Source organism: Tursiops truncatus, chromosome 17, assembly GCF_011762595.2.
Source record: "Tursiops truncatus isolate mTurTru1 chromosome 17, mTurTru1.mat.Y, whole genome shotgun sequence".
Classification (NCBI taxonomy): domain Eukaryota; kingdom Metazoa; phylum Chordata; class Mammalia; order Artiodactyla; family Delphinidae; genus Tursiops; species Tursiops truncatus.
Genome location: NC_047050.1, coordinates 23,527,986 through 23,551,440, shown reverse-complemented (window position 1 = coordinate 23,551,440; position 23,455 = coordinate 23,527,986). Strand labels below are relative to the sequence as shown.

The 23,455-nt window shown below is 35.2% G+C and overlaps 1 protein-coding gene across 1 annotated transcript in view; it reads right to left on the bottom strand.

Moving 5' to 3' along the window:
* Positions 1–2,734: 2,734 nt before the first annotated feature.
* The window catches only part of ZBTB10 (zinc finger and BTB domain containing 10), a 28,270-nt gene continuing 7,549 nt past the window's right edge, over positions 2,735–23,455 (bottom strand). The window contains exons 2-6 of the mRNA XM_033842857.2: positions 14,424–14,487; positions 13,241–13,431; positions 8,340–8,516; positions 7,972–8,144; positions 2,735–7,697 (exon numbers count right to left, since the gene is read on the bottom strand). Of these exons, the coding sequence (XP_033698748.1) occupies positions 7,392–7,697; positions 7,972–8,144; positions 8,340–8,516; positions 13,241–13,431; positions 14,424–14,487 (911 nt within the window). The 3' untranslated portion in view covers positions 2,735–7,391. The remainder of the gene's footprint in view (positions 7,698–7,971; positions 8,145–8,339; positions 8,517–13,240; positions 13,432–14,423; positions 14,488–23,455) is intronic.

The window sequence follows — 23,455 nt, the reverse complement described above, 5'->3', positions numbered from 1 at the left end:
TGATCCAGTTCCTATAATTGCCATTCTTTGGAATGAGCTAATTGTTTTAAGTGGCAATTACGTGAAAATTTAGTGTGGCAAAACTTGCTTTGGAGAACCACTCACGTCTCTTATGTAAATACCACCATCTCAGTTTAGGAATCTAGGTGCTACCAAAATCCAAGTGGATGACATAAGAACATGGTACAGATAAACACACATTTGTCTTTCATATGGTAAAATATAAATGCAACACCCAACGTTCCTCTTCACAAATACCAAAAATTCGTTATCAGTAAACTAAAACATCAGATCCAAATATCTTTATTGATGCATTGTTGCAGTCTACACTACATGAAGGAATAAACTCCAGTAGGGTTTTCTTCCTAGTTTTTCCACATCTTCCTTATATACACTGAATATCAGACATTTAGATGTTAGTGGTGGCTATGCCAGTCATTAAAATTTTGCAGCAAGTGGCTCATACTTAATCTTGCCACTTGTTATGGAGATGGTGTAGGTTAAAAAAGAATCACAGAAGACTACTTGCGTTGAGATGTCTATGGTAGTATTAGCCAAAGGTTGGGTTTGGTCATTGTGCCTTTGGGTATGGACACCTATGGTGGTGTTGGGATAAAGGGCCCCGAGGGCTCAGTGTGATCCCTGTGCATGGCACAACACAAACTACTTCTAAACAAAATTAGCTTGAGAGCTACAAGCCACCAGATACTAGCAGGCAAAAGCCTTAAAAATGTTGAGGTCTTTAAATAATCATTCACTTAGAAATAATTCCAAGCTCAGACTATGTGCCAGGAATTTTATCTGAATATCATTTGTAGTCTCTAATGTGGAAGTTTTCCCAAATGTTAAATACTTATTGAATGAGTTTGTTACGGGGAAGATAACTGAAATGAAAGCTGAGGAGCCCTGGTCTAAACTTGACTGCAAAGTCCTTATAGTTCCCTCTCTGGGAATCAATTCTGTATTAATTATCTCCTAAATCTTTATATATTGTCCTCTCAACAGCTGTTGGGACATGTGTCAAGAAGGCTGTCTTTTGCATGTCTTTCACTAAGACTCTAAAACAGACCTAATGATGCGTGGAAAATTAGTATTTTCTTATTGCCAAACTGATTCTACTGGAAAAAAGAAAAAACATTCAGAAGGTAGTATTAATAGCACGTAAGGCACCATGCAACTACGGAGCCTATCTTTTATTCACTTCAATTAACTGAATAGATTTCCTGTAGTCCATTTTTAAATTTCCCTTAGTTCAAAATTCACTTAGGACATAGACTAAGATCTGAAGGACCTCTAATTTTCTTATCTAACTATATAGATAGATCCAATAACTGAATTTCCTACACCAGCTTCCAAACATTGGTCTGTGATGACTTGTAGTGAAAAAGAAAAAAGCTCAAGTAACAATTTTTTCCATAAAGATAAACATGATTTTCTAAGTTTCAACTGTGCTCATTTTGGTGTCAAAATATCCTTCATGAGATATTTACACAAAATTTTATCAACATTCTAAGCAAAACAAAAAGTTGATAACTACAGTGGTCAAAACAAATTACAACAAAAAAATCCACCTTGAAATAGAATTTTTTGGTCAATACTGCCTTAGCCAAAATGCTTCTCAGGTAATCTTTCATTTTATTTAGGACATCTCCAGTGGTGAGGGGTGGGGGTTGGTTTTTTCCGGGAGCAATCCCACTGCTTTTTTTTTTTTTTTTTTTTTTTTTGCGGTACGCGGGCCTCTCACTGTTGTGACCTCTCCCTTTGCGGAGCACAGGCTCCGGAAGCGCAGGCTCAGCGGCCATGGCTCACGGGCCCAGCCGCTCCGCTGCACGTGGGATCTTCCCGGACCGGGGCACGAACCCGTGTCCCCTGCATCAGCAGGCGGACTCTCAACCACTGCGCCACCAGGGAAGCCCCCACTGCATCTTTATTTATTAAAAACTGCTTTTTAACCTTGAGCACTCTGAGCAGTTCCAATTCTAATCCCTTGGAACCGTAGAGTGTCTATCTATATAAACCAATAGAATATATCTAATTCTGCCACATGACAGTTCTTTTAAAAGTTGAGATACTAAGAATTATATGCAATACAGGCATCCCATCCAGTAATTCACTGTTTTCCAAACTAAATCAAAACTCATTTCTTTAATAATTAAAAGTCTGGATATCTAGTTATTCTATGATTTCCTTTGGGCTATTACTAATACCACCACCACAAAAACCTTTTAAAAGTATGTTTTTTCTGTATTATTAAAAAGTTTCAAAGACTTGAAATTTATATATTTACTTATAATCCATTAATCCACTAGTATGCAGCAAATATGAGATGAAGTAGTTCACCTTTGCTTTTCAACCCATTTCCAAAAGCATGTACATTTCAGGAGGAGTATTTCAATGTTTTCTACAACCTGTAGAGAATTCCAAAAAAGTAATAAAGATGAAAGACAATATGCGGATTACAAATCACTGCTATTAATTAAAGCAGCTCTCCAAGCATTACTAGGAGGTAGTTTGGGTCTTTTATGCACTTCACATAAAAAGAGACAAACCAAAAAACCCTTAATAGTCTGCAAGTCAAACTTGTAAACCTTAAGTCCAGAGGTATCTGAATTATACATAAATCAAAATTTACAAAGGTGTTCCCGACCCCAATTAGTCTAAGTTAGTATACGTTAAAAGCAAGGAAATCTGAATTAAATGTCAGAGTCAACAAAATTCACAAAGCCAGAAGCAGTTCAGTGCTCACAAGTTTATATTTTTAGGTTTGATAAAGATTCTTGTGTATTTTCTAAATACACAGACAAAACAGTTGTGGAAGTTTACATACATGTCTTAGGACACTTATACTAGGTAGGTAAATTACATTAAAAAATTGGTCTTCGTAAAAGATCTTCCCAAAGAGCTTTTACAAACAGCAGGCAGAAGAAAGTGTTCTTTTATGTTTACAGTGTTTAAAATGCTGATTCTCCCATTTCATAATTGCCTCAACCATCCCTCTCCTAAACCCAAAATTTTGTTCTCAATAGCCAGCATATTCCAAATTTTAAGTACCCAATGTCATAAAATTCAGAGCTAGAAAACATCTTTTAAAGTGTGCTTATCCCTAATACGTTTTAAACTACCTTGAACAGTTCAACTTCACTTGAAAAGTAGGGATACAGCAAGAAAAAAAAAAACCTTTCCATTTAAAATCCTAAAGTGACTAAGAAAAAACACCTGTTAGTTCTAAGCATGTATATTATGTACCATAGTTAAGTTTAAGGATCCGGGTGACTGAACGGCACAAAAACTGGGGTTCACATCTAGTTCTTCAGTTAAAAATCCTTTTAAAAATGAAAATGCTATAGCCAATTAACAGCATGTGCTACACTGAGGTTGGGTATCTTGTTTATAATCATGTGATACAACAATTGCTGTACTAGGAGGAAAAAGTATTAAGGATATTTGGGGGAGGAAGGATTAGACATTCAAATTGCTAACATAGCTGTTTCACAGGGAAAAGATGTCTCCACAGACAGACCCCTTTACAAGAGCTAAAATCCTACAAAAGTTGGGGCAATAGAGCCCCCTAAAAAGAGCATGGGCTTCAGAATCAGACCTGGTCCAAATCCAGCTCTACCACTTAGTAACTGTGTTACATGAGTCAAATTAAATTAAGCAAATTTCAATGGAGCCTTTCCTCTTCTATAAAATGGAGACAATAGCACCTACTTATAGGGAATTTGATAAGATAATGTAAAGCGCATGGCATGTGCAGGCACTAAAAAAAATGCTAGCTTTTGGAATTATTCAGAAAAGTAACTTTTTCATCCTACGTCAACATCCTAAAAACATAAATAAAACTTATTGGTTTTAAATTTTATGATTTTTAAGACCCATCTTCCATCACACTTTCCCCTATTATACTACTCCAGTCATCTTCAGGCCTTTTACAGCACATTGTATTACTACAAATTTCTAAGCCCCGATCTTTTCATTCCCTATTTTCTCCCTATTCTCCACCCCTTTCTTTCCCCACTTCTTTTCGTCTTGGTTTTCCATGTATTATTAAACAACTAAGATGTGTCATGCCCCTATTATGCACCAGGCAGTGTTCTAAGCGCTTTACATGAATTAACTCCTTCATCTCACTCTTCCTTCATCAGGATGGCTCTACCAAAACCAGCTCATGTTTTCCCCCCAAATTTCAAAGCTACTCATTACTGTTCAGTTTCCCCTTCCTATAATGTTTTTTTTTTAGCTCTTAATTGCTATGGTGTTAAAATTTAGCAAAATATCTAGTGAATATGAAAAATGAGGGCCAATAACAATGAAAAATCAGGGACCGTATGAAGTAACTGTCTCTGAGACTCGTAAGAAAGAACACATGATCTTGATTTATGAGGGTCTGTTACTACAAAATGAACAGGAAATGAACAGTTTATACTCTTCCTCTTCATTAAATAAAAGCTCTAAAATATTTTTCATTTAAAATATAAGTTACAAGAGAAAAATTCAGCAAATGCGTAACACATAATTCCGCCAGGGCTCCACAGACAAAATTTTGAGTGTTCCATTGTTACCTCTCTGAGACCAATCATAAGTTCTTAGTATCTATCAACTTCCTGAAATTGTACTGTAAGTCAGAAAAAGAATATACTTAAAAAAATAGAAACATCCAGTAGTATACCTTAGTACTAAACTATTTTTTTTAAAAAGATCTGGAAGGGAAAAGGCAGTCCCCTCGAGATCATGAAACAAAATAAGTTAGGCAGTCAGCAAGTAGAAAAATCTGTCAATTCTGTTTCTGGTAAAATGTTTACTTTAAAGACGAAATTTTTATATAGGCTGAGGCTAATATATTCAAGAGTATAAACATTTTTCCTTTGGATTACCTTTCTAAAAACAAACTCTTAAAGTATATTTCAGTTGACTAAAAATATAGCCAAATCTGTCACAACACAACATAAAAGGTAATGGACAATAATTATAGAATATTTTAAATTAACAGTAACAAGCCATCTACATCAAACCTTGTTTCCAACTAAAACCAAAACAAAAGCACAACAATCCCGTAGTGTACCAAGAGTGTATTTCAATTTACTGTATGCAATCTAACAAAAATTTGGTCATAATTTACCAGATATACATAAATGATTTAAGTAGTAAAAGAAAATTCAGTTTAAAGAGAGTAAGTTCATATCTTAAGGAAAAGTAAAAGTACATTAAGAATGTAAAGCCAAGTCCAGTTTCTATGCAATAAGTGAACTGTAGTTCACTTAAGTGAATCTAATAAAGCAGACTTAGGTGATTTTTAGATATATATCTTTTCTCTTTAATATATATTTATATATAGACAGATCTACCAATTGTAAACTATGGTTTATTTTAAAGGAGAGGGATAAATGGGATGAAAGAAATCTTTATACTATACTTACATATTCACAAAGCAGAACATTTTACGTTTAAAATACTTCTCCATTCATAGTATCTTTGCCCAACTAACGTCTACTTTGGACCCAACCAGAATTACATTTTACTCATTTGTCTAGAACATTGAGAAAAAGATGTACTCTTCAGTCTTAAACAAAAGTCAAACCAAAACTATCCATGTCGGTTTTTCAGTTTTGTAGAAACTATGATAAAGTTTAGGTGACAAATGATGCATCTAACCATGTAACTGTACTGTATCTTTCTTTGATTTATCCAAGCAGAAGCATCAGTGTCTAACATTAAACCATTTTTCTACTGAAATCAGAGACAGTAAGAAAGCCTGTCTCTTAAAAAACCTATCATCTTTTCAACTTTGATGGGATGGAGCACCAAAAGGATTATGTCTGCCAAAGTGTACTTTGCAATTTTCTCCACACGACTAGCATAATTTAGTTACCTGATATAAAATAGGAAAATATACTCAATTTCTATTTAAAAGAAAGCTGAAAATATGATATCCCTCAATCTTATATAATATACAATACGTTCCTGATAAATGTTGTGCATGTTAATATCAATTACGTGAAATGCTGCTGTGAGTCAATCAGCTAATTCATCTGTCATCAGGCTAAACAAGTTCAACTTAACACATCACCCCCTTGTACCCTGAAGAATTTAGTTAACAGAATAAAAATTGTAAAGCCTCTCAATGCTTTATTTGTAAGATTTTTGCAGATTGTTGAATCATGGTGACTACTAGAAAGACTATATATATATATATATATATCAAGATGTAGTGACTTCGAGGAAATGAAAAATAAATTAACTAAATTATCTATCATAATTTCAAACACTGAATACCCCAGTAAGTATGAAACAAAAGAGAATGCACTTTTTGTGTTAATTTTAATGATAAAAAGGGCACAGGAGTAAAAACCTGATATTTCACTTATATTGCATAACAAGCTAACCAAAACTGGACATGAAGGATAAATTATAAAACAAATCATTTTATCTATGACTTTTCTTTCGATTAGATTTGTCTTTTCAAATAGGACTGAGGTATAGTACACTGGCAAAAATAAAAAGAAGCAAACAAGAGTAGTGCCAAAGTAACAGATACCCAAAACCGAATGCCTTGTCAGAAAACGTCATATAGTAACCATTTATCAGATTAGAGCAGCAGGAGAAAGTTACTTCTAAATCATAATCATTTTAGTGGTATTTGTCAACCTCACCATGGTACTTTGCAACATCATTCTTCATTTGTAAAGTAGTATAATTCATGTCAAAAAGGAAAAGGGGAATGGAGGAAGTCAGTTAGTTCATTCCAATAAATTACCTCTCCAGTTCGTATAAACATGCCCATCAGCACAAAATTGAGAAATAATAGCTAAGACTAGAAGAGACTTGGTTTAAGTTATGAAGCAAATTAAAATGGAAAATACAGAAAAGTAGAACCAATGGGGTTGAAAAGGCCCCTCACTGAACATCTGTATTAAAAAAAATAAAATTAATAAAAATAAAAATAGAAACAAAACTCTACTAGTACAAACTAGCCTGAGTGGTTTGATGGACAGAGTAATTAGGTCAGCTGTCACTGTACTCTTAATAATGGATTTTCTTAATTCATGTTAAAGTGGCACATGAATGTAAGCTTTTTTAAGAACAGGTACTATATTTCCATAGGACCCAAATAGTTACTGTATATCCTATAAATAAAAAATATTTTTACTTTGATAACTGACTGAAGATGTGTGGACTCCATGTAATCCAACCACAAGGTTGTCTGCTGTACAGTCCTGTGCAAATATAAAAAAAAATTTTTTTTGCTATAAGGCTTTGACCCTACAGTTTTCACAGCAACATAACTACCATCCAGCATGTACCATATTTTGCAAGCCTTCAAGTTCAACAGTTCAAATTGTTGATTCATATTATGTCCAAATGCAGCATCCTTGAGGAGTATAGTAGGTCAGTTAGTCATCTAGAGACATACAAACATCTCCGGACTCATCCCATCGAGATGCATCATTCTGATCTTCTCCATCATCAGCCAGCTCTTCATCAGCTTCTCCACCTCCGTTCCCCTCATATTCTTCATCCCGAGGGAAATCTGTATCCTGTCCCTGATCTACACCTTCTTGCCCTCCTGGTTGTGATTTATCTGCACAGTCTACACAAACACCATAGCGTCGAGATCCATGTCTTATTCCAACACTGGCTGCTAACATGAAGATCTTCTTACACACCATACATTTGTATTTTTTATCCTTTTTATGCACCTAATTGAAGGGGGAAAAATCCAATGTAAGGATAGTACAGACAATATAATACATTTGAACCATGCAAATTAAACCTCCCATTTAACAATGAGTAAATACATCATCTTTCTGTATGAAGTTCAGTACTGGTTCATAAATCACATTCACTGTTTAAAGCAATTTACTTAATAATCTACCTTCCTTAAATTTGCAGGTAATAGTGTTAAAGTATCTTAAGCTTCACTGACACAAATATAGTTTATCTCAAAGATCATTTACATTTAAAGTTACTTACCAGGGAATGTCTTTTTACATGTTCTCTGCGAGTAAACAGTTTCCCACAAATATCACAGCTAAATGATCTGACTCCCGTATGAATGAGCAAATGCCTTTTTAGTGTTCGTCTGTATTTGGCTACATAGCTACAATGAGGGCATTTTAACTTGTTCATGATTAGAGATGATTCACCTTTGAGAATTAAAAAACAAACAAAAAAAGCACTTATTATATATTAAACAGAAAACTGCTATCAAAAGCTTGTCTATTCTTGAGAACAGGGATCATTATAGGGCTACTACTATCTGAGTTTTTTAGAACCCAGAATGTGGAAGCTTTTAATTGATAAAAAGTATTAAATTCTATAGATGTTTGACTAATACTTGCCATTTTCCCAAGTTTCTTGTTTTGGCCAAGATTCAGGCAATAATCCATACTTGAAATCGTTAGAAGCACCTGGTATCAATCCATACTTGAAATCATTTGAAGTACCTGGTAGCAATCCATACTTGAAATCGCTTGAAGGGCCAGGCATCAGGCCATACTTGAAATCATGTGAAGGACCTAAAACAATTGAAAAGTGATCCTGATGTAATGATGGTAATTAAGATCTGTCTCTTATGAGGATTAAAAAAATCTATATTTTATGATAGAACAGCTTAATATAAAATAGCTGAATTAAAACTATATTTTAGTCTAAAACTGAGATGGCCTCATACCTTATTATCCCAATTTATAATATCCTGGTTGGCAGGCTATTAGAATAGAAAACAAACTAAAGTTTAAAATATAATTCAACCACAGAAAAAAAAATCAGTAAAATAAAAATACTATTTAATGGTATGTGGAGCCCACATGAAACTACCCTTTTAAATAGCTGCTGTTTCTAACTATACTATCACTTAAGACCAGTAGCAGCTGTGGAATGGGAAACCCAGCTGTGGAATGGGATCGTCTCCTATCAGTAGAGAAGAAATGGGCTAAGGATGAAGAATATAAATATAGGGTAATTACAAATGTAAAGTTCTTGTATTATTAGACCCTTGTTTGTTGTTTCAGATGCACTGGTGCAAGGTAACGGGGTATCTGGGGGTTCATCAACACCTCTCTAATGTCACCCTTAAATAAATAAAAGTCTGGAAAGTAGACTCAATGAGCCTTAGGGAATTTGTGCCTGGGGATCTTCAGACAAGCTAAAGTAGGAATCATCTCCTCTGCATTTAATTCCATCTTGAATATGTATGTAATTCCTCGGATCCAGGAATCCTCTGGCAATGTGAAGATATCCAGAATCCCCCATAACTACTGCCATCCTATTCCAATCAACCATCAACTGCTGCCTCTGGATTATCTTCAATAGCCATCTGCTTGTCTCCCAGCTCACACTGTGCTGCCTTCCTAGAGTTTATTCTAAACAGCAATCAGAGATTCTTTCAAAACTTTAAATCAGAGCAAGTACTAACCATCTTACTCATAGTACAAGCCAAAGACTTCCAATATACTACAAAGCCTTACCTGATCTAGCCCTTGTTTCCAAACCACCCCCTTGGTTACTCTATTCCAATCATACTGGCCTCTGTGCTGTTCCACCATGATAAATTGGCTCCCACTTTAAGGCCTTTGCACTTACTCCTTCCCCTGCCTAGAACACTGCTTTCTAGGATATATGCACAGCACACTCGTGCAGCAATTTAATAATTTTCCTCCCATATACACGATTTTATAAAACAATGCTTGCCAAATGAGTTTTCTAAGAATTCAATTTCCTGTATCTACTTGCCAGATACACTGCCTCTTTTAAAAATTAAAAGAACTTAAGATTTCCCTCTTAAGGAAAAATTGAAAGTATCAATACCCAACAATACAAAAAGGTCTTAAGGTATTTAAAAATTGCAATTCATTACTACTATTGTAATTGTTTTGTACTTGGAATGCCTTCACCCACTTTTTTCTTAATGTTAGGAAAGCCCTCTGAATCCATAATTATATAATTTAACTGTAATACTGCTTGGGGTAAAGTTTCAGAATCCTGAAGTGAGACACCATATCTATGTGTGTGTGACAGAGATAAGGTTGGGAGTAGTAGCCTGTGAAAGTCCATCAATTTTCAGTTTCACATTTCTACATCAAGTTTGAGTTTTATGATTCATAGCTCTTGTCCAAATCAGTACAAAACAAAGTAAGCTCTAAGAGCAAGGACTGTGCCTGTTAATCACCTCAGTATTTCTAATGTCCAAAACATACACCATTCAATTATTTGTTGAATAAATGTATCTAGCAAAGTGCTAACATGTACTATTTTTTACTTGCTCAAAAAACTTGGAAAACTAACCTCATAAATCATGTTAAATATGCTAATATCCAACAAAATATTATTCACTGCATAAGAATAAAGAGAGCAGCCCTAAAACAAGTGATGAATTGATAACTCAAGATTCAGAATTGAAGATTTTTAACACTTGCAATGTTTCTCTAGACCTGCAGTAAGATACAATAAAAAGCATCCATGGTCCAGGTAAGAAAACCATATCTGGAATACAAAATGGTAATTCAAATTAAGAAAGCCTCATCTCAAACTTCTTTCATCTCTCCAGATTCTTATAACCAGTACAAATTACTTTTAGGAAGTATAAGAGCAACTTGAACCAAGGTATTGCGCCTTTGAGTGGGAGGGAGAAAAAGGATACTTTGGAGTTAAGGGGATGCAGAAAATTAAAATACAATTGTTACAAATAAAGAACAGGAGACTTCAAAAACAAAAGAAAGCCACAACCCAAACAAACCAAAATTTAAATACCCAGAATTGGCAGTACCAACTGACTAGTATCACGGCAGTACCCGCCCACCCAAGAAAATTGTGCCAAAGAATTTAGAAAACAAATATACAGTAAAAGTAAACACACAAACAGCAAACTTCAGGTAACTGTTTTGGATTGCAAAGGATACATTTAATGTTCAAACAATCTGTTAAAACAGCCATTTGAAAACTGAAAAAGGTATTTCCTTTGCAATTCATAAAACTGAAGGATCATTAAGGTTATTCAGTTCTATAATTGTGCTTACTGTTTAATAATCTTCTGGGTACATTATTCCATAATGGCAAAGTAAGAAGAAAGCACTTTTTTTTTGACGTCAAAACCGTAACACAGGGGCTTCCCTGGTGGCGCAGTGGTTGGGAGTCCGCCTGGCGATGCAGGGGACTGGGTTCATGCCCTGGTCCGGGAGGATCCCGCATGCCGCGGAGCGGCTGGACCCGTGGGCCATGGCCGCTGGGCCTGCACATCCAGAGCCTGTGCTCCGCAGCGGGAGAGGCCACAGCGGTGAGAGGCCCGCGTACCGCAAAAACAAAACAAAACAAAACAAAACAAAAACAAAAACGTAACACAAGGGATCTCAGTTGCAAAAATACTATTTTTTTTTTTTTTTGGCTGCACCATGCAAGTTGCAGGATATCTTAGTTCCCTGACCAGGGATTAAACCCATGCTCCCTGCAGTGGAAGCACAGAATCCTAACCACTGGACCGCCAGGGAATTCCCCCAAATACTCATTAATGGATTAGAATGTCCCCTAAAGAGAAAGGACTCTAAATCAAGGATTTGCTTTTTGAGAATGAAATAAATTATATGGACCATCCTCCACTGAATATGTTTATGTGCACAAATTTAAATTTTACATCTGAATCACATGCCAAACTAAATAAACCCATTCTTGAACCAGATTTCTAAAACAAGAAAGCAAGTGCAATAAAGTACTCTTGGCACTATTAGTGATTTTCTGTACGAGAGACAAGTGTTCAAAATTCAATGCATCTAATCTGTAAACTGCTAACTTCAAAATCTTTGTAAATTCTTTTCAACAGTTAGGAGAAAACCACCTTAAGGCAGTTTCTTCAGAATTATGGCTTAATTTTGGTCCGTGCACACTGTATATTCGAAAGCCCCGGAGAGTTTTCTGTAAAAGCACAGTTGTCCCGGTCCCCATCAATTGTTTATAAAGATTTCCAAAGCTACAGAAACTGAATCACTGAATATCCCATATCCTTTTATGTATCTTCAACAAATGTTAGTTTTGTCACATGTGCTTTCGCTCTATGTATACATATACATACCTTTGTGTACTATTTGAAAACAACTTCTATGCTTCATCACTTCACCCCTAAACACAGCATGCATCTTTTAGAACTTCCTCCTATATAAACCATAGTGCCTTTATCACATCCAAGAATTTTAAAAATTGTTAAGACTATCATTTAACCCAGACTACATATTCACCTTTCCAACTATCCCCCAAATGCCTCTTCATCATTGTTTTCTTTTTTGGATCAATGATATAATAAAAGATTGACATAATGCTGGATTTGGAGAGATTTGTCTTTTTTTCTCCTCATGATTAAAGTCGAGTGAAACCTTCTGGCAAGTATACTATAAGACATAGGTGATGGTGCCAGCTAGTGCATCATACCAGGAGGCATACTAAATTTAATCACTTGGCTATGATCATGTTCATCAGATCTCTTTATTGTAGAGGTATCTTTTCTCCTTTGGGAATAAAAGTAACCTGTGGTATGATACTGAGACCACGCGAAAATGCTATTACAACAAAACTGTAAAATGCTATTACAACAAACTTACAACAAAATGCTATTACAACAAACTTATCCCAGTCATCATGGGATAAGCCCATCAATGGTGGCTTACTATCCAATGATGACCTTGAATTATTTCCCATGGACATTGAAAAATAGGTGTTTTTCCAATTCTATCATTCTTCTATGTTTATTAGCTTGGAATTCTTCTGTTAAGAAAGCTTTCTCCCTTTTTAATTTACCCATATTATTCTTTGGAATATTCATGGATTCTTTGTATTCATGTGCACTTCCCCCAAAGTAGTTGTTATAAATATCACTATTCAGAATTAACGTTTTCTATAGTCATCAACAACCACACTATTATTTTACATCAAAGCTAATTAAAATACATTAGTCAACCATTCTGATAGTTACCATTCTTATTCCATCTATACACTAGCAGAAAGCCACAAGCCACAAGTTTTAACAACTCTAAATAAATGACTCCCTCAAACAAACAAGAAATACCTATCCATTTGTATTTACCAGGCTGCTAAATTCTACAATCAACATAGCTGCCCAAGACTGAAAGTGTTTATACCTAATACTTTCCTTTAAGGAAAAGAAACTGCAGTAGGTCCTTAATAAACACATACACAAATACCTCCCAATCTTCAAATCCTCTTAAAGGTACTCCTGCTAAAATTCTATTGTACCTACCAGCATCACCTCCATCTTGACTGGAGCCGGCTTCAGCCAATAAATTTGTATTCACATTCCTATCACAATCTGGCCCTGAGAGTAGAGCACCATCCAGATCTGAAAAGGAGACACAGAATAATCTGTTATTTACAACCACACAATAGCCATCACCCAGAACACTCTTTTCTTGGAATTGTTTCTTATGCAGACTAAACAGAGGATATCTGCAAGTACTGAATAGCTACTATGTGCTTAACGCTACAAGGCACAAAAGCATACATAAGACATGCTTTTCAACCACAGGAACAAGTGCACACTCCACAGGAACACCAGCACACTGGATTAAGAATGAGCTTTAGAGCCTGGCTCCATTTGTACAAGCATGTGCCTCAGTTTCCTCATATGCATCTACCTATATCAGAGATTTGATAAAGAAATTTAATTAGTTAATGCAAGCCAAGTGTTACAGTTATGGTGTCTGATACCCAAAAGATAGCTGCTACTGCTAGTATTAAGCACTAAATGTATAAAACATTGTTTCTGTACTGGTTCAGAAGTGGAAAAGACCAATGAATACTAGATTAGTAAAGGAAGACTTCACAGAAGAGGTAATTCCTAAGAGTTAATCCTGAAATATGGAAAAGCAGCATTAAGGGCATACTAATGAGATAGTACTCTTGGTTCCAATCTGTTATTTCCCTTGAATCTGTTCCATCTCTTCTTTTTCTCTACTGCTGCCTTAATCCAGGCACTCATCATTATTCTCCTGGATTAATCAGAGAATTACTTCAACAGTTTCTTGGTCTCCTTGCTGCAAAATACAGTCAGTGTTCACTCTTCATTTCCCACAACATTGCCAGAAAGATCTTTCAACAACATAAAACATGTTGCTCCTTTACTTAAAATCAATTCACCAGTTTTTAGGATAATCTTCAAACTCCTTAATTTAGAATACAAGGTCCTAATATGCAGGTTTCTATTTACGAATCTAGCATCATCCCACTGGTACTATCTACTCCTCAAATTAAAGTCTCAGAAGACATTTTTCAAATGCCACTTACAATAGGCAATCTCTCCTCTACCTCCCATTCAAGACTCATCTTTGGTGTCACCATCCTATACTACCAAGAATTCAAGATGGAGACTAAAGTATGCGTTTCTTTCATTTCATTCAATAAATACTGAGTACCTTGGAGGTCACCTGGTGATCTTAGAGTGGTACTGGTGGATCAGCTGGCAAGTAGAAAGAGTGAGAGTGGCCTGTGCTGTGAATGGAAGACGAATTAGAGATACAGTACAGACAATCTGAGAAATGTGGCTGTAAAGGGCAAGAGTGAGATATAGGGTAAGAGTCTGGGTTTTTTTTTAAGATGGAATAAACAAACATGTTTAAATACTAAAAGGAATAAGTCCCCAAGAAAGGGAGAAGACACTGAAGAAATACTGCAAAAAGAAGGAATTATCAATTTTGTAAGATTCCTAAGGAGTCTGGGATCCAGAAGCATTAAGACAATCAGTATATACAGAGAGAAGTTTGAAGACAGGCACTTAAAGACTAAATGTCTACTGGCTTTTATTTTCTCTGTAACTTAGAATAGTAGAACGTGAGGTTACTGCCTACAGTAAATGGGTTGGAAGTCAGAAGGAACAGTAAATAGACACAGCCTCCTTTCCTGTTCCTTGAGAGCAGGGATACTACCTAGATTTTATTTTCCCAGTATTTATCATAATGCATGACAAATAAAAGGCTTTTCAACAAATGTTGTTAAATGTTGGCTTGAGTAGTCTGCCCTTTACAACCTGTGTTACTAATTTAGACTTATGAAGAAAAATTTCTCTGGAGTTCCCTGGCAGTCCAATAGTTAGGATCCAGCAATTTCAGTGCCATGGCTTGGGTTTAATCTCTGGTCAGTGAACTAAGATCCTGAAAGCCACATGGTGCAGCAAAAAAAAAAAAAAAAAATTCTCAGTTTTCTGGTATATAATAACACTAAAACATTGAATAACTGAAAATTAATTAATTGAAATTTAGTGGCTTTGCTTTCCTATGAAAAGTTAAATGTATTTCAATAATCAAAAAGTAAAATTTAAATCACTATTTAAAAAATGTCCCTTTCCCCAGCATCTTATTCTAAAGTGTACAGTCTGTTCTGAGGGCACTTCTTAAAATTCTGCCAAGCAGGTTTGTAAATACAGAGTGTTTCTATTTACGTAATATTCTATAGTGATTTGTTCAAGGCTTTCAAGTATTAGGATTTAATTTGTGATCTTTAATGCTACATGGACACTAACAGAGAATACGTCAACCTAAAACCTTAATAGATGGCAAATGTATTCTTTCTGTGTACAATAACAAAATCATATCCATACTACAGATGTTAAAACCCATTTGAAAGGTACCAACTACTTGGTTCTTGATACCAAAAATAAATCTTAAAATAGATGAGCTTGTCCAGGTTGACAACAGCTTTCAAAAACCATGCTTAACTTAGGAATCAGTACATCATATCACTGCTGTACCTTATTTGAAATCAGCCAACCCACCTAGCAACTTATTTTTAATCAGCTGAGTTGATGTGAGTAAGATAGAAGCCAGGAAACCAACCAATCATTTGATACAAGAATATATTCTGGGACTTCCCTGATGGCGCAGTGGTTAAGATTCCACCTGCCAATGCAGGGGACACGGGTTCGAGCCCTGGTCCGGGAAGATCCCACATGTCCTGGAGCAACTAAGCCCATGCATCACAACTACTGAGCCTGTGCTCTAGACCCCGTGAGCCACAACCACTGAAGCCCGCGTGCCTAGAGCCTGTGCTCTGCAACAAGAGAAGCCACCGCAATGAGAAACTCACATGCTGCAATGAAGACCCAATGCAGCCATAAATAAATTAATTAATTAAAAAAATATATATTCTGCTTCACCAGTAACTCTTGGTCATCATCTTTTTCTCAAAAAAATATAGGATTAAAAAATAAACTCTAATATACTTTGCTTTTGTGACATTCATAACCTTCCTATGGAAATCTTTCTCTTAATGTAAACTTAGCAAAAAGGGCTGAGACCTCTTTGCAAACAACGAAAGACCTTTTTTGAAGAGCTATTAAAACATTAGTTTTATAAGATAATAGGAAGTAAATGTACACTATGTAATACCATTCAAATAATCAGAGCTAAATGCTAAGCCACGTGCAATTTCTTCTATTTTTACAAACGTATTTTCTTCAGTGAACAGATAATAGCTGACATCTTCCCTAAGAGAAAAAAAAAACAGGTTTTATAAAGTCCTTTTGTACATGCAATCTCATTTAAATTTCACTACATATTTATATAGTTACGAATATTCTTATCCTCAACCTTTAAGAGGAAACTAAAGCTAGTGCAGAGTGCTGCACTGTTTGTTAACTGTATTACACTGCCTCCTGACAACAGGAGCACCAAACCTGGCACTAACCAGGCAATTAAAAAAAAAAAGTACAATCTGCAATGCTGGAAATGAGAGTGCAGAAGTATAAACATCTTAAACTTACTTTCCTAGTGATACTTGATATCTACTGCTAAATGCGCAAAAACAAAACTACCTACGCTCTGTGCCAAACCAGCCTTCACTTTATTAACCTCTTTAATAAAAGCACCTCCAAAATTTTAAGTGTACCTAGTTATTAGCTGTCATTGTTCTTTAACTAATACATTTTTGTCTATCTTCAAAGCAACTTCCTCCTTAGAATGCACTTTTTTATACTTCTCTGATTAACCATGAATTGCATTCTTTAAAAAAATGACATCTTATTCATGGGTTTTTTAAAAACCTGATTACCAAGCAATGCAAAGAGAATGAGATGAAAAAAGAATGGTGTAAATCTCAGTCTCTACCTTCTCCCAAATTTATAACAATCATAACTTGATTTTCTTCACAAGGAAAGAGTAGCAATATTTATCCACTTCACAAAGTTGCTATGAAAAATAACATTAGTAAATAAAAATATTGCATTAATTATAAAGTGCAACATAAATCACGATGTCCTTAAATGAGTTTAATCTTGGTGCATGTGGCTATAGGTTTCTCTTGGACCACACTGGGCTAGCATCACTTCCAAAGCATCTGGTGCTTAGTACAGCACCTGCCTGTAAGTGCTAAACAAAGCTAGGTTGGGAAGGAGGTCTCCCTGACCGTTTGCTTTTGGTTCCCAAAATTCCAAACATAAGGCAGGTGCAGACTAATCCAGATTTTCTTAAAACACAAATATTCTTTAAAAGAATGAAATATGAGAGAGGACATCAGAAATCAAGGTTCTAGAAATAACTACAACTCCATCCTACAAAAACTCAGTAAGGTCTATTCAACTTTTGTTTTCATGTAAATGTATACTAGCAACAAATTTCTCTTCTCTGAAGACAGTTTCAGAAAACTAAATCTGATTTTTTTTCATAAACAGTTATAGATTTTTTTCTCTTCATTCACTGTGTTCGAGGTTTTTTTCCCTTTCAGTGGAGAGTAAATTCAGTTGCAAATGAATTATACAAAGCACCCTTGACAGTTCTATGGCAGCCTAGAGACTCAACAAATAGCAGTTTCCCTTTACCCCCAAACTCGATGATTCAAATGACAGACTAGGCTCTACTGTTTCTTCTTCGCTTCTATTCAAACAAGGCTGTTATTTCTTCCATGACTGGGCCTTAACAGGTCTCCCTGGGACACTCCCCACTCCAATTCATGAACAACACCCTCCAAATGCCTTTGTGTTAAAGGCAAATATATACAGCTCGGATCTCTAATTTAAAACCTCTCACTGCCTCAGAGTCCGTAAAATAAAATTCACAATTTATTACCACGTCAAACAGAGAATTACAATCTGGCCCTAACGTTTGACCCAACCTCATCTACCCCTACGACACTGCCCCTTCTATTCTTTCACCCACTTACTCCAATTTCTTGCCACCTTGCACCCTCTCCTGGCAAACTCCTATATAATACAAGATCCAAATCTATGAAGCTTTCTCCAACTCTTATGAGCAGTCAGGAACCTCCCCCATTGCACCCTCTGCCATACTTCTGATTTTAACATTTACCACACTGCACTGGTATGTTTCTACCCCACAGCCATCCTACTGTGAACAAATTCTCAATCTTGACAGCAATATGACCTGACCTGTTGCTCAGTTTCTTGCGGATTTAAATAAAAATTTTATTACCAAATTTCCTCTTATGATGTGGAAAGTTTGGAGTCCCAGAAAAGTAATAATATGTGGTTATAAGATAAAATTTCTGGTCACCCCAGAATATTAAACCCCAGAATATAATATAATATAATATTTTGGTCACCCCAAAATATTATATCAGAAATAAAAAATTTAGTCTTACAAAAATTTTCAGGGGTTGACACTTACAGGGTGGGTTTAGACAACTTAATACCATCAACAGATAGAAGTCACAAAAATGCTTTTATAACTGATCCACACAAGGCTTCTTCAACACACAGCTTTAGTCTGGCCACACAAATTCTATTTCTTTAAGGCTTATAACTTGAAGAGAATGATCATTAGTGTAGCCATCTCTTGGATCAGATACGGCAGACAGGGAAGGGAAAGGAACACAAGGCAGAGGAAAGTAAAGGAGAAGGAAAAAACAGATGGCAGAATACTCCTATTACCATATAGTTACCTATTATCATCCTTTTAAGATTAAATATTGAGGAGTCTTATATATTAGTATATTTTGCAGTCCATTAGCTAGTGGTGGACATTCATTTTTTAAAATGAGCCTCAGGCCTTCAAACTACCATTTAATACCCAAATGTAACAGTTTCTAGAGAAAAATGACCTTAAATCACTTGTAGTTCATCCTTTGTAACATACTCAACCAAAAGGATGCCTGTAACGTAGAGCAGTACATCTGGAATCCCTTAAGAAGAAAGAACTAATCCAGGTCCATAAACCTGTTATGTAAAACACTTGGGTTAAGATGTACAATGCATAAATTTTCAGATTTTAGGCAAGTAATAACTACAACACCCCCAGTGGATGTAGGGTAGCAACCTGTAATCAAAACGGTATTTCTGCAACAAAACATATGGATATTCACATTTTAGGAAATAAGTAAAAAATATAAATAGGCGGTTTTGCTGCCAATTGATTATCAGGTTTTGTTGCCAAAATGATTTTTAAAAGCTTTGATTTATAGCCTCCAAGATTTCATAATTATGAAATTTTCTTTCCTTCTAATTAGACATATTATGTGTGATAAACTCAAGCCAAGTTAAGTGGAAACATTTTAAGTAGTTCATACAGTAACTTTATATGGCATGGCCAAAATATTGGAAAATCTCAAATCAGATGGCCAATTTTCAAAGTTGTAAAAATGTTTAAATTTTTAAAAAAAAGATCATTTAAGAAAGCATTTCAAGATTCTGCAACATCTGAAAGTGATGCCACGTATCAATTATCACCCCAAATATAGAAGGGCGTAAGTGCTGGTAATTCACTACTTCAAGTATGACTCATTAGGATATCTTAAAGATATTATAATTTGAGCATTCTTTTCTCAAAGTTGTTTTCTAAATACTCGAATTAAATGCTTTTTAATCAATAGACAGTTACACAAATTAAAGATGTTAAAGCTTAAACCTCAATTCAACTCTACTTGTAGGAATTAATAAAAATTCACAAATGCCACAAAGCTGTTTTCCTATCCAAAGTACAGATGAGAGAAAGGAACTTTTAGATTGTTTAAAAGAACCCTAAATTATATCCTTTGATCAACTAAAACCACCTTGCGTCTGAGTATTTGTACGGCATCATGAAAAATTCAATTATCTAGATGAAATTTTACCAGCTTTTATTAGATAAAAATTAATTCTATAATCTACTGTTGCATTTACTAGAAAATGCTTTTGAGGAAATTGCCAATTATACTACTTAGTGTCAACTATACAAAACCCCACTGGAGAAATTCCTTTCAGAATTCAGTACCAGAAAAGTTTGTCATCCCACAGAACTGGTACGTTTCCTCACTTTGAAGGGTTTTTTATCATCTTAGAACCAACAAAAAGCAATTTTAATTAGGCTAACCATATTAACACCCTTGGCTAGCACACTTCTTTATTGCTATATTTTATTTGTATTTTGATAATTTGTTTCTTGTCAGTCATTCAAAATCTTTGTTCAAAATGATGTATTGCATGCAGATATAAAATGTATTACGTACAGAGTACAGTTATTTACAATGGGGCAACTTGCCAGTGTGACTGGCACAAATAATACAAAAATACAGATTCAGAAAACCCAATGTTCCATGAGTCCACAGTAGATCAAAGATGGGATTAACATACCTGACTTGTTCTAACAGTACAGATGAACACACTGTGTAAAATAATGTAGGCATTAGTTATTTTTGCCCCTACAATTTAATTTCTAATCTTAAGATTTACATGTACTTTATTTATTTGGCTGAAACTTGTTTTCTGGCTGTAAATCAGGAAGATGAGGTTTTGAAATTTTTACATTATCAAAGGAACTCATTAAATGACTCCTTTTTTTCCTATTTTATTACCCAGAACTGTTTTTCCTAACAGTTTTAATTATCCAATAAACCCCAATAAGACAGTAAAAAAGACAGAAGTTTCTAACTTTTCTGGAGTTCCACTTCCAAATATCTTCATATTATCAAAAATGATTTGAAGGGAATCCCAGTAGTGAGTCAAATAATAGGTATACTAGCTTCTTTAAGATTAAAAAAAATACCATCTGAATACAATCCCTGATAAACCTTCCTATCTCAGTATCTCAATTATACTTCTTTATGAGGCATCCAAACACCACCTTCAACATTATATGACAAGAAGACAACAGTATTTAGAGCTGTGATTTACAAATAGTAGGCTTAAGAATCTGGGAAGTCACAGTTCCTACAAGAGACCCACAAATCCAAATATGCCAAGCACTGCTTATAGACTAAATGGATAATTCACCACGACTTTTCACATGTTTAGGTATAGAATTTTAAGTACGTTTAAAAGCATTTATTTCACCGAAAAATTTCACTATTTTTTCAATAAGTGAAAATGAAAAAAAGTATAACCATTAATGTGGAATTCATTAAAATGTTACAAGTTTTAAAATGGGCCTCATTTTTTAAGACTGGGTCACTAGTTTATTAACTGCCAAGCTTCTAATGCCAGACAGTCCTAAACATGGAACCTGCCTCTATTTTTACTAACTGAATGACCTTGAGAAAGGCCTTAACCTTGGTAAATACAGACCCACTGTGTTCTTTACTGGTCAGAATTTGCCTGGAGAGTTCTAGTCAATTCTGTGCATCAAAATTTCAGGGTGAGACAAACTGTCCATGGCTGTTAAGAAGGGTGTAAAAGGGTTTGGCATTCACAAGGTGGGAGGTACAGCACTTAGCCTAGAAGAAGGGGACTTCAGGGGAATTTTTCAAATGTTAATATCTGAAGGGTTATCAGGTTGATTAGAGAGATTAGAGGTTAGGCTCAGATTATACTACTAAAAATGGCAGAATTAGGAGTTAAAGAGAAGCAAATTTTAGCTCAATATAAAGTAATTTCCTAATAATGATACTCATTTTAACCCTGGAACAGGCTGCTTCAAAAAGTATTCTAAGTATTAAAACAAAAGGTCAGGCTGAGGCTATAATAAGACCACCTATCTAGAATTTGGTAGAAAGTACACTGCACTGGAAAACTGATTTTAAATAATCTCAATAGTCTGTAAGGGGGACTAAGATGACCACGCGAGCTATGTTTTTATATTTGTCATTTTTCATAATAACCCTATAAAATAAATAGCATATTCTAAAGAAGAGGAAACCGAGGGCACGAGTTTAGCTTAATTTGATTATGGTAACATATAAGTGGCAGAGCTCACTTCCCAATCCTGATTCAATTTGGGCTTTCCTCTACATCAGCAGATTTCAACCTTGGTTCACAACAGAATCACCTGCAGAGTTTATAAAAGTTTCAACAACCAGGCCACATCCCAGACCAATTAAATCTATATCCCTAGCAGAGAGATCCAAGAATCATGGTGGCCTGTAAAGTTCCCAATTAATGCCAACATGCAGCCATGATTAAGACCCACTGCTCTATACCAAAAGTTGGCAACACTAGAACACACCCATGTTCACTTGTTTACATACTGTCTGTGAATGCTTTCATGCTACAATGACAGACTTAAGTAACTGACTTTATGACCAACGAACCCAAAAATATTTACTGCTTGGCCCTTTACAGTAAAAATTTGCCAGCCTCTGGCTCTGTATCATATTATGTTCTAGCTCTTACAGGACCCATTTTCTGCCACTGAATGAAGGTGGATTCAGAGGCACTAAAAAGTTGTGAAAAGTTTTAACAGTTGGAATGTAGCACATCACTGATACAACCAAACTTGTGAGTTAAGCAAGGCTCATCAGATACTAATGTGATATCAACGACATAACAGAATTTTCATTTATAAGATATTAGAGATAAGTTAAAAGCATACTAGACCAAAAATTAATTTATGATAGACCTAGTCCACTGATACAGCTAGGGGTGCTTGCTAAGATAATCACTAGCAATGTTATTTTTGAAAGTATGCACTGTGGTTCAAATTACTGCTTTTCTTCTCTTTGAATCACTCCAATTATGTGTGGCATTAATTTTAAGAATGGGGTTAGCTCTAATTAGTTTTGTCAATCAACTACTATACAAAAAAATCTGCTAACTCCTTATATTGCGTGTTATCTATATAAATTAAAAAAAAACACTAAAGGTTTCCCACCATACTACTAAATGATTAATTCATGCAGAAAAAGACAACGTAGCTCTAATTCTGAGAACTGCTTCAAGGTCTTCTACATTAAAAATTAAGACAAAACATAAAGTGCTGCTAAGAAAGTCTACTTACCATTAATACTTTAAAGAAACTACCTCTGGGGTTTTATTGCTAAAGACTTGATAAGTAGGAGGGGAAAGATCAGCAAATAGTATTCATTACACATGCATACTGATTTTCACATGATTAAAAATTTCTACCAATGAAAATTAAACCCAAACCTAAACAGCCAGAGGAACCATTTCACAGGATTATGGCATTTTGCCCTTTGGGAACTAACAACAATGATTCTCTTTAACAGAAAGTACTCCATCCCCAGATGATCACCATCACGTAACTCAGACACTGAACAGTTATAGAGCTCTGAAGCAACAAAAGCACTAAATACGACAGTGGTA